The 12,586-nt window shown below is 46.4% G+C and overlaps 1 protein-coding gene across 8 annotated transcripts in view; it reads left to right on the top strand.

Moving 5' to 3' along the window:
• SLC8A1 (solute carrier family 8 member A1) overlaps positions 1-12,586 on the top strand; it is an 80,815-nt gene that overhangs the window by 5,014 nt on the left and 63,215 nt on the right. For all 8 annotated transcript variants that reach the window (XM_072333294.1, XM_072333292.1, XM_072333289.1 and 5 more), the window contains exon 2: positions 3,588-5,420. In XM_072333294.1, coding sequence (XP_072189395.1) covers positions 3,625-5,420 — 1,796 coding nt within the window. In that variant the 5' untranslated portion in view covers positions 3,588-3,624. The remainder of the gene's footprint in view (positions 1-3,587; positions 5,421-12,586) is intronic.

Here is a 12,586-nt window from a genome sequence, read left to right as displayed (position 1 = left end):
GACCCAGGGTAGTGGCTTGTGGCTCATCACCACACACATACAGCCAGCTCATGCGTTTACTTTTCTTGTTGATGGCCTGGCTGGGAAATGCAATTGAGACACCTTAATGAAAAGCTAGCAAAGTTGGCTTTGAAGGGAGGGCTGGCATTCTGGTAGCCTTGCTTCTTGTTATAGAATAATCTGAATGATTTGTCTGGGAATATTCCTACCACTGCCTCTGCAGCAGCATGCTGACCATGGGCCGAGACCCCGTGCAAATGCGGAGCAAGAGGGTCTCTGGGGACTGAGCTGTTTATTTTGGATTGAATGAATAGAGAACCACTGCTAATTTTATAGCAGCTGCTTCTCTGAGAGACTTTGCATGTCAGACTCGTGTTGTATATGCATAACCAGCACGTTGTGGCCAAGCATTTTCTAACCCTCCATGATTTCTGAGTCTGATGTTAATAACATTGATTGTGAATTGGTTCCAGGAGGAAGGGGGGAGAAGAGGAGGCGGGTTGTGAATCTTTCTTGATGACTGCGCTACAAAATGTTGGAGAGTGTCCAGTGCAAAGTTGGGGGATGCTATGGCCATGCAAAGAAAGCCACTTGCTCTTTGCCAAGGCTGGCGTATTCTTCCTTATTAAGCTCCAGCACTTCTCTGAGCTGAGCCCTCCAGAAAAGTTCCACATCTCTTGTCTCCGGCAGTCTTAGGGGAAAATGTTGTCTGTACACTGAGAGCTTGCATGGGAAGGCCAGAAAGATGGATTGCTCAGATGCAAGCCTCGAGGCCTTTGTTCCTCCTGTTTAACAAAATAGGGGACTTGATTAAAAGAAAAAAAAAAAATCGTAGTAGAATATTTGAAAGAGGAGAAGATGGCAAATAAAGTTCAAGTGACTTTATTAATCTGATTTAGTGGGTGGGTTGTTCTCTTTCTTGTTTTTCTTTTTTTCTGGCTGAAAATGCCAGTGCTCAAATCCTTTTAAGACGGCAGAGTTGGTCTAAAGTGTGATGGGACTCTCCTATTCTTTATGACCTAAATCAGTGACCCAAAGCGTAATATTTTCTCTAGAACCATCTGTTTTCTCCTCTTGCCAAGGGGATTTCACAATGCCTGGTTGCTCTCAATAATTGTACATGTACAAGGATATAACTTGCCACAGGGAGAAAATTAACTAAACAAGGGCAGGTGGATGTTTTGAATTTTCTGTTGAAACTACTGCCCTTTAGAAGGAGATGTTGAAGAGCCGCACAGATAAGTAATACTTTATGCCCACACGATTTTTTTCTTAAGCATACATATTTTAAACTAATACTAACAATAAAGAAGCACTTTGGAGATATCTGGGATAAACGGATTAGATACTAAGTCAGCCTGTGTTTCCCTTTATCAAGCATCTCCAAGACGTGCTTTAAAGCAGCGTGAAGCACAGTTGGGATTACAGATGTTGGGTCATGTCTTGGCTAAACTTCAGTGACCATGAAAGCAATTCTGCTTTAACTTAGCTATCCACCAAATGGCGTGCAACAAGGTACTCTTCTTTACAGACATCACGTTTTCAGCTTTTTACTTCAGATCCGTAAACGATGACTCGTGCCTGCACTGTGAGAAGCAGAACGTGCACAGGGATTGGAGACTTCTGACTCCAGCAGTAAGAGCTTTTCATAGCATCTTGTTCATCTTATCTGTTCTTAGCACCTAGCTCTGTGAATTGCTCACTTCCTGTTCAGTGTATCCTTTTCTTTACTTAATTAGAAAGCTGAAGGGGTGGATTGTGGCACAGACCAACAGCTCCCAGTGAGGAGATGTCATTTACATAAAACTGTTTTAATCAATTTTCTGTATTATTCTTCAGTATCAATTATCTACTACAGCATCCTTCAATAAAAGCAAACTGAGCAGAGGAAATTCATCCCTCTTTGAAGAGTAGATTCAGTAGTGTGGGTGCAAGATGGTACTGCTCAAGAAGGAAGAGGAGAGGCGCACTTTGCCACTTCACTTAGGTCATACCTAGGCGCAAGTGACAACTGAGATGCTGTCAGTGGATGCAGCCTTTAACTAGTCTATAGCTCCAACTGCATGCAGCCGTACATCTGGTGCTAAGTGACATGGCTTAGTGATGGTCGGGTTGATGGTTGGACTTGATGGTCTTGAAGGTCTTTTCTAACCTAGATGACGCTGTGATACTGTGATCTGTTGGACCTCCTCTGTGTTTAGCAGAGATCAGGCAGATGGCATGTGGTGGGGCAAGACCTGCCAGGCATGGCATCGATAGCAGCAATGCTGGTTTGACCTCCTGCTTATGTTACTGTCTCTGGTATGGGCAGGTCTAGAAATACCATCCTTCTCTTAAAAAAATGAAATCTTCCCTGGCTTTGTTCTTTTTATTTTTGTTTCTGGGGTGTTGTTTTCTTTTTATGAGCAAAACCAACTCAGCCTTTTGTAGGCTCCAGCGAAGTAAATGTATTGACGTGCTCATTTTCCTCTCTTCACAGAAATGTTTTTAAGTACTGTGTGATTAAATTAACTTGGAATGGATAAATGTAGTATGGCAAAGGCTCTCCTTGAGAAGAAAATATAGCTTTAATAACTTCTATTGCCTAGTAAAATTGAGAATTGAACACTGAGCATGCTCAGGTATTTGCACTAAGGATCTCTATGTACTTAAAGACATCTGGTCTGTAGCTTTATGCACTGTTAACTAACTGCAAACCTCTTTAACAGCTCCCTGACACTGCTGGAAAATCCTGAGGCAGGACAAGGGCAAGTACTGCTGTCATGCCTGGTGACTGATGTTGTAAATGGAGTGAGAAAGGCCCTTGCAGGGGAAGCCAGCAAAGCTGACCTAGTGGGAAAAGAGTGTAAGGACAGGTTTCCTCTTGAAGCATGCCAAGATAACCATGCTTGGATGCATATGGGGCTCTTTCCAGTTTCAGGAAGGTGCAAAGTGATGCACTGTGGAAGAAATGGCTCCAAAATCATTAATTAAAGACTGCCCTTCTGGTGTGCCTTATGACCAAAGTATTGTTAAGAACAAGATTTTGACAAGGCTTGAGCTTGCCTTGTGAGGATATGGAGTAGATGCTTGGGAGGACTGTGAGCAAGAAAAGACTGTAAAACATGTGTTTTACAAAGATATTAGAAAAAAATGATTTGAGGGTAGTAGATCTCCCTGTCATCTTCTACTCTTACCCTGACGTCCAGTGTGTAAATGCTCTGTAACTTTGAAATACAAAATACTTCTGCTAGCTGTTAAGTTGAATGATGGATTCTAATCAGATGAAAACCAAGAAAATATAGTAGAAGAAACAGGCTTCCAGCAAAGAGAGAGAAAGAGGCATTAAACAGCGGTATAGCTGAAGGATGTGGGTGCTAGCCCACTGGAAGCATCTGATTAAGTCCTTCTTCGGATAGCTGAACTAGAGATGATTTGTACATGGAGAACTGCAATGATCATAACACAGTTAGGGCTCGTTAAATGGGTCTTCTTGAGCGAAAGGGTAATTTGATTATACATTTGGGAAAGGTGGGAAAAAATGGGGTGGAGAGGAAGATCTGTTGTCTCTTGCCAGCCTCAGTGTGTCTTCCCTTTTGTCTCTGCAGGTTGCGAACGTGTGGGAACTGCTGAGTGGGAGCGGCCATGTCGCAAGCAACTCACCCGCCCACCTTCCTGGTGAACTTCCAACTCCTGAGCATTGTGGTGGTGCTGCTCTTCCATGCAGATGGCATACATGCAGAAAGCCCCAGTGAAGTGCCTGCCAACAAGTCTGAGGTGTGCACAGGCTCGTACATCTGCAAAAAGGGCGTGATCTTACCTATATGGGAACCCCAAGATCCCTCGTTTGGTGACAAAATAGCTCGAGCAACAGTGTATTTTGTAGCGATGGTGTACATGTTCCTGGGAGTGTCCATCATAGCTGACCGCTTCATGTCCTCCATTGAAGTCATCACATCACAAGAACGGGAAATAACCATCAAGAAGCCCAATGGCGAGACCAGCAAAACCACGGTGAGGATCTGGAACGAGACCGTTTCCAACCTCACACTGATGGCCTTGGGCTCATCCGCTCCTGAGATCCTTCTGTCCGTCATCGAAGTGTGCGGCCATGGCTTCACAGCGGGGGACTTGGGGCCAAGCACAATTGTGGGGAGTGCTGCATTTAATATGTTTGTCATCATTGCAATCTGTGTTTATGTTGTTCCTGATGGAGAAATAAGGAAGATCAAGCACTTGCGAGTGTTTTTTGTTACAGCAGCCTGGAGCATCTTTGCCTACACTTGGCTTTACATTATTTTATCTGTGTCTTCTCCTGGGATTGTAGAGGTTTGGGAAGGCTTGCTCACCTTCTTCTTCTTCCCAATCTGTGTAGTGTTTGCCTGGATAGCTGACAGGAGGCTTTTATTTTACAAGTACGTCTACAAGAAATACCGAGCTGGCAAACAGAGAGGCATGATCATTGAGCATGAGGGTGACCGACCTTCCTCCAAAGCTGATATTGAGATGGACGGAAAGGTTGCTAATTCTCACGTGGAGAACTTTTTAGATGGGACACTGGTGTTGGAGGTAGATGAAAAAGACCAGGATGATGAGGAAGCCAGGAGGGAAATGGCTCGGATCCTGAAGGAGCTGAAACAAAAGCACCCTGACAAGGAAATTGAGCAGCTTATAGAGTTGGCCAACTACCAGGTCTTAAGTCAGCAGCAGAAGAGCAGGGCTTTCTATCGCATCCAAGCCACTCGACTTATGACAGGAGCTGGCAACATCCTGAAGAGACATGCTGCGGACCAGGCCCGCAAAGCTGTCAGCATGCATGAGGTCAACAGTGAGGTGGCAGAAAATGACCCCGTCAGCAAGCTGTACTTTGAACAGGGCACCTACCAGTGTCTGGAGAACTGTGGTACCGTTGCCCTGACCATCATTCGTCGGGGTGGTGACTTGACCAACACAGTCTATGTTGACTTCCGGACAGAGGATGGGACAGCCAACGCCGGCTCTGACTATGAATTCACTGAAGGGACAGTGGTCTTCAAGCCTGGAGAGACCCAGAAGGAAATCCGCATTGGCATAATCGATGATGACATATTTGAGGAGGATGAGAATTTTCTGGTCCATCTCAGCAATGTCCGCGTGAGCACTGAGGCAGATGAGGGTATTCTTGAGGCCAGTCGTGTCTCCACACTTGCCTGCTTGGGCTCACCATCTACTGCCACCGTCACCATCTTTGACGATGACCATGCTGGCATATTCACCTTTGAGGAACCAGTAACACATGTCAGTGAGAGTGTGGGGACCATGGAAGTGAAAGTGTTGCGAACCTCTGGTGCACGAGGAAATGTTATTGTACCCTATAAAACCATTGAAGGCTCAGCCAAAGGTGGAGGAGAAGACTTTGAAGACACCTGTGGGGAGCTGGAGTTCCAGAATGACGAGATAGTGTAAGTGGAAGTTTTATTTGTAACTCACAGTCTATCACTCTCCTGAAATTAAATGTACATGACTACCAGAGCTGCACTGGCGTTGAGCAGGTGCCAGTGTGTTACAACAAGCCTTGAATGCTCTTCTGTGCTTCTGGGAGCCAGAAATGTTGTGTTCCTGCCTTGCTGGCAGGTCAGAGAGTTGTGCTTACTCAGGGTGCACCCACCCTCCGATCAGCATAGTGGAACTGGTGTGTAAGGCCAACCTTCCACTTTCTATCCAGGAGCCAAGCGGTTCTCTATAGTTTTGGCTCTACAGAGAGAACAGCAAGCTGGCTGTTACCCCCCCCAGTCCCATGGAGTCACCTGTCTAAATCAAGTGTGTGAGTCGTGGTAACTGCATCCACTTGCCTCAGTTCCTCTGGGCACTGTTGCAATGACAGTCCGTTCAGTGTTGCTGGATCTGGAGAAAGTCACTTCCTTCTTCTTTCTAAGGACTGTGGGTGACTGTAATGCATTTCCTGAAAAAGTACTGTCATGAAAAGAAGTTTCATGGTTAGGGTGCAAGCGGAGGCATATCTGGCTGTCTGCAAATTAGAAAAAGAGGCTGAATGCTGATGGAGTATTGCTAGGTGGCTAGTGGAAAAATTGTTTGTGCTCTGCCTTGTTTATCATGTTATGCCAAGAATGTCAGTTAACTCAGTAAATCATAGCTGAAAGCATCTGTCCTTTGGTATGTTTGAAAGACAACGTCTTGCTCAGCTGTGGCTCTGGGAGAGCAAGAGCTTGGAGTTGTGTTGCCCCGGCATCAGGCTCTTCCTGCATTGAAGTCTGTGCCTGTAGACCAGACCCTGCCAACAGCAGACACAGTAGCACAGAACCACTGCATAGGAATCAGAGCAGTCCTAGATAAAGGGCACTGCTGCGTCAAGAGAGACCTAAACAGTGGTTTGGATGCTGAGTCTCGCACAGCTGGTCTCTTGGGAGCTGGGGCTGACCCAAGGTGAGCGTGGAAAGTAGGCTGTATGTTCTCTCTGTTATTCATACTTGCTCCATGTGAATAGGGACAATGACACAAACAGAAGAATTGTAAAACTCCTGGAAGCAACAGGAAATGAAAAGGTGATTCATAAGTTTTAGGCAGGGTATTAGTAACCAGATGATATTTCAACCTCTCAGAAATAACTAAGCAAGAACTTGACAGCTCCAGCATTCTGGAGGCCAGAATGTATATGTTGTTCCTGCTAGGGTCGGGAGCACATAGTACACTATTGCTCCCAGTCCAGGCTCCTGAGCAATAATCATAGTAGACAGGAATCCAGTTATTGGATTTGATTTGATTTTTTTCCTTGCAGGAGACATAGGGAGGTACCTGCAGAGATGCAATGAACTAGTCTATAAGGATATCCCCCAAAGGCTCTTTAGTTTTTAACCAAGTCACTACCAGCAAAATGTGACTGCCAGCAGGAAGACCTTGACATTTGATTTCACTTCCCCTTTGTCTTGGAGTCAGCGCTCTGGCTGGGATCTCTGTGCCATCCTTTATTGAAGAGATATGGCATCACCTGCATCCATGCTTCCTGTCAGTGCTCAGCCCACGACATGGGGCTGGGCAGTGGGACTGGGGCTGGTGGACTTTCCACCCAGTCTCTTCACTGCTGGTTTTTGCTGAGAGCCTAGTGAGCAGGAAGTGGGCTGGAATTGGGCTGGCCACATCCTGCCACTGCTGTTCCCTGACCTGTCAGGGAGAGCTGCTGTGCCTTTGTCACTGCAAGCCTTCTCCTTCCTTTTCTAACCAGCCATCTACATGCACACAAGACACGGGAAAAACAGCTTTCTTAGAAAACAGAGCGTGTTGTTTTTTCTGTGCAGGTGCCAAGGTATTGCCGTTATATCTCTGTTGTCTTTAAACCATTTTCTGCTGATACTGTAGGCAGGGCACATGGGAAGCATCAGCGTGCACTTTAGGATTGGCAGCCTGGAGCAGATGAGAGCTTGGGGCTTATTTCATTCAGGCTGGAGAAGACACACATGTATCTTATATTTTGGGAGGTTGATGGCACTGATTTTACAAATTGCCATCTGCCCATGTGCTTGGCAGGCAGTAGGCGTTTTTCTGGAGCATAACTACTACAGTCCATGTTCAGGTGTTGGATGGTATGATCTGACTTGCAGAAGAGCTCCCACAAGTCCGTGTTTGCCTGGGTGCAAGTTAAGGACAGCTCTGCAGCACAAAGGCAAATCTGGTCCTGGAGCTGAGCTGCTGCTTATACGTATTCTCCCCTGGAAAAATTTGCCTTGATGGGAATCAAGATGTGCTAGCATAGTATGTGGATTACAGAGATAAAGCCTGTTTACTACGTCACTGGCTGTTAGTGCGGTGCTTCAGCTAAATCACGGCTATGTAGAGTGCTGCCATTCTGCAGTATTTGACTCAATAAAGTCAGAGTTCTAAAACTTTAATATTTCCCATGCGTGGCTGGCCAAGAAATTGCTTTGCTGCCCATTTTAAATGTCTTCAGTGCTTCTTCAGCTCTGCCACTCTAGGGTGTATCGATCAGCTCAATAAAACTGAGCAAGATATGTTTCTCTGGGACACTAACAAAGAGGGTAGAGAAAGTGCAGGAAGGTGAGAAGCTGAAAGAAAACAGAGTGAAAGACTGTATTTAAATTAGAGGGCTGGCTTGCTGGTAAGTCCCAGTAAAATTAGGAAGTGCTGGGAGAGCCTGGATGTCCTGGAGATCTCCCTCCAACTCCCAGAAGGCCCAGTTACGTAACATGTTATTTGTTTGTGGATACCAGAGAGAATTTCCCATTTTGCAATCTGTTGACGTCTCCTTTCTCAGAGTATACAAAACTGCAGTGTAAATGCTGAAGCGTTTCAACAGATCGTCCCAAGTTGTGAGGGAAAGCTATAGATGTCCAACCTGCATCTCAGCAAAGACAGCGTCTCTGTGATGCTGCACAGGGACCTCTGGTGTGAGACATCCATTTAGGATAAGGGACTATGATGTAAAGTTTAAGAGAGACCCTTTCTTCCGGGGCCACCTCAGCAAGGTGTCTCTGTCCTTGTCTTGCATCTCTGTTGATGAGTAAAGCTTTCTTGATGACAACATGGACCAGTAAGATGTGTAGCTGCAGGCTTTTCCTGCACACCCATCTGCTGCAGGTATTGTAGCTGTCAGAGAGGTCAGAGGTTCATCTAGCCAGTGTATTTTTATCACCTGACTGAATGCCAAATAATTCAAAAGGGATCTAGCCTCTTATCTTGGAGGAGGAAGCAATCTTTTCCCCAGCTGATGGGATCTCTTCTCCTTGCTGTCTTGAAACATTGGGAGGTGCATCTCTCCCAGATGTAATTGCAGAGCTACAAGAAAACTGCATGTTCTTTCACAGTCGAGAACTAGCAGCTTTTCTAGAGCTGTCACTGCAATTAGAGAGCTATTATAACCTGCACTCCAGATGTCTGATTCCCCCCAAGTACCGAGCAGAAAAGTTTGTCCTGCTGTTAAAAGTCAGTGAGGAAAATACAGATAACCAGTTCTGCACGTCCTTCGGCTATGCTATATAAATGCACGGACAATCTTTCATTGCTATATCTTGCTGTTTACAATGTATGGTTTAGTTGTTTTTCTGAAAGGTGCCTGCTGCTGGCTTAGGGAGGGAAGTTCTTGGCCCATTGAAAGCTCCTTGTCCAAGCCAGCTTTGGCATTTCTCTGGAAGCACAAATCTAGGACAGTGACATAAACACCAGCTAAACCCTCTGATTTTTATGGAAAATATCCCCAGAGAGAATGTCCCTCCCAAGAGCTCTTTAAAAATGCTGGTGTCAATAAGTATAGATTGTGGCATGAAGGGGAAACCAAGTAGTACTGCTTTTTTAAGTTCTCCTTTTCTTTTCCAGAAAAAGTTAAGTGAGGTATTTCTACAGAAATAGCAAAAAATAAAATCCTGGCTCACCCCTCTCTAGCTCGGCTTTGCATCTGTGACTTGCAGCTACAGGGGCTGAAATGAAACCTCCAGCACTGCCAGCCTCACAGTAGAATGCAGTTGAGGAGCAGGGACCAACCCAGTGAGGTGGAGTTTAGTGTAAACGAGGCTGAAGGTGAAGTAAACATTCCACTTTCCATTTTCTGTAATCAAACATGTTGTTTCTCTCTTTTTCTCCTTGTTTGGGTTGGTCGGTGTGCATCCCTTCACAAGCCCTGGCTGGCACGGGGTTAATGGTTGGAGGCACAGCATGAGGTAGCAAAACAGACCAAAGATTAAACCCTTCTTCACCTGGCTTCCACTGCCCAGCTTGGGCTTTGGAGTGTATTCTCCCCTCGCCAGCAGAAGTCCCAGCTGGGTCAGTGGGATTTGCATGCTGCTCAAACACGGCCACCAGGACTTAGATCTTGGGATCTTGGCATGAACACCTGGGGTCTTGGCTCCAGCCCACTGGAGGTGGCACAAAGTGCAGCTGAGCACAAGGTAGTGCAGGGCTGTGGCATATCACAGGGGCTTGCTTCCCTTTCCAAGTGAGTTTCTGGAAGGAGAAGTTCCCTAGGGCTGAAATACAGCTCTGCTTTGGGTCCTGAGCTGATAGTCCCTTCCGCAGGAGGGAAAGATGCAACTGTAACAGGATAATCTCTTTCCTCCTCTCTGTTGACACAGTTAGCCTTTCCTGAATACTTCTAAGCTGCTGTGCTCCTGTCTTAGTTGTACAGCACAATGCCATGTTAGGAGACAGCAGAGGAATAAGGCCACGTGGTATAGAGTTCACTGCTTTGTGCTTTACGCATTTATACCTCTATGCGGGAGGAAGAAACCAAACAAGCTTGAAATATTTTCTTCAAGGGGACTGATCTGGATTTTGGCTTCCCATTGTGTTCAGGATGGTCTGAGCCTTCCAATGCTGAGCAAAAAGAAAGCAGTTTGGGGTTTTTCATTTGGCATGAAAAAAAGGAAATTCACCTCTAGTTGAAAATGAGAGTCTGTATGGCTTTACCATTCAGGAAGCCTGTTCTGGTCTGAGGGCAGAAATATCCTGAGGGTGGCAACTGTGCTGTGTGTCACAGGGGGGATGGAGAAGGAAATGCAGTGTGGGGCCTTGAGGAATGGTGCTGCCTGCAGTGGAAGCCCTGTGTTGCATAGGGCTGGGTGCTGGATTTTGTTTTCTCAGTCATCTCTGGAGGACCACTAAAAGTGCATGTTGAGGCACATTTAGAGCTGGCTGAACATGCACCTCACCAAGCCTGACTTGTGCTCACTGTTGGCTTGCATATGCAAGCAGGGCATGAGGTGATGTAGATACCGTGAGTATATGTGTTGACTGAAGAAAGCATTCTCAGGTCTCAAGCCTACAATGTGCTTTCTCACAACAGGTTCTCTACGTGTCTTTTGGGCAGATCTGGTCTTCCTCAGAGGAAAGCCACTGGGTGTGCTCCTGCAGCAAGTCACTGCGGTGTTGTAGGACAAGCCCTGCCCGTGGCTTGCCTGGGGAGGGTGCGCGCAGTATGCAGTCTGTGCTGTTTGCCCAAATAAGTCATGATGCATGTGCATGAGATCTAGGAACTTGATCTGATGATGTCCCCTGTGGAGTAGATTAGGCAGCAAGGCTGTTATTGGATGAAGCGAGATGCGCCGGCACATCACTTGAGGGGACAGGGGGAAAGAGGGGGAAGACGAGAGCGGTTAGCTCTTGCTGAAGGACTGACACTGTTTTTGTCCTTGAAAAAACAATGTTTCCTTATTTGTAATGAGATGTTGTTGGCAATTTACCGCTGCCAGCTGCATCTCTGTGGTTGATTAGGGGAGCTTGGATCTTAAATATGTAATAACTCTCTGAAAGCTATTGAGAGGCAGTTATTAGCTTCATCAGGGCCTGTGTACACATCCGCTGTGCTCCTTTATGAAAAGGCTACCTATTAAAAGCATTGTAGTAATTTATAAAACACAGGATCTAGGCTTGTTTTAAGAATCTAAAGCAGCTATCCTAGCAAAGCCTGTTAGTGTGGGAAAGTCATCCTGCAGTACTACATGACTCCTTGGTTTCTTGGTGGGGAGATGAGAACGGTGGGCAGGAGAAGCCCTGTCCCCCTTCGCACGTGCTCTTCCTTCCCTGCTATGCGCCTGAACACTGCTGGTAGTGGCACTTGCACCAACTGCAGCATGCACCCGCCCTTCTCCCTCCCGTGCACATGGGATCCTATCCTGGGTAAATTCAACCCAAAAATGTGTGCAGCACCCCTGAGTTCATGTTGTGACTCTTCCCTCTATGTCTTCTCCTCTGACAGCTTGCCCCCAGGCCTGACCTCAGTGGATCGTACTTAGTAGTTTTGTGGGCTTAATGTGAGACCAACAGAACAAAAAACAGACAGCTGACTACAGCCAGCATCCAAGCAGATGGGTAGAGAAACATCTGCTGTCATCCAAAGCCAAGCAGAGAGGAGAAGCTGGCCCTGGCAGATAGGAAGCTGAGTCAGAAGCAGACCCATGCTCTGGTCTGGCTTAACCACCTGTATCCCTGCAGCACTGTCAGGCCAGAAGCTTTGATAAAGGTTAGTCATTCACAGCCAGAGTATGCAATGGCTGAGTGCATGGCCACCTACACTGGAACTGGTGGGGGCACATCCTCTGCTTTGTGGTCATAGGCACGGTTGCAGATCGGGCCAACCTTGTCTGTGTCCCAAATGCCGTTTAACCTGACAGCATCTGGGGAGGGATCAAAAAGTCTGCTAATAATGTTTCTGATGCTGAAACAGGAGGCACTGTGCTGCTTTCCAAGAATGGCAATGCTGGATCCTGGGTGACAACGAATAGTAACAGCATTCTCTGCTTTAAAAATATCTTAGCATAAGACAACAAATATTCCCACTGCTGTGCAAATGAGAGGGTGACCAGCATGTGCCTTTTCTGTCCAGTCCCTATATGGTTCCATTTCCATAGTGCCTGGACGCCTTCCTACACAATCACAGTGACAATAAAATGTGCCTGGCAGCGAGCAACAAAGCACTGGCGAAGAACTGGGGCACAGACTAGATCCCCAAGAACTGGGCGCCAGGAGGAGACAGAAGGAGCTGATCAGAGCAAAGCACTTTCTAGAGGAAGCCTTTCCAGCGCAGATGCTCTCAGACTGCTGAGAACAGACATGGAATTGGGATGAGGGGGTCCATAGTTCAGAGGCCCATAGTTCAGTGGCCCTA

Source organism: Excalfactoria chinensis, chromosome 3, assembly GCF_039878825.1.
Source record: "Excalfactoria chinensis isolate bCotChi1 chromosome 3, bCotChi1.hap2, whole genome shotgun sequence".
Classification (NCBI taxonomy): Eukaryota; Metazoa; Chordata; class Aves; order Galliformes; family Phasianidae; genus Excalfactoria; species Excalfactoria chinensis.
This window is presented reverse-complemented; position numbering and strand designations above follow the sequence as displayed.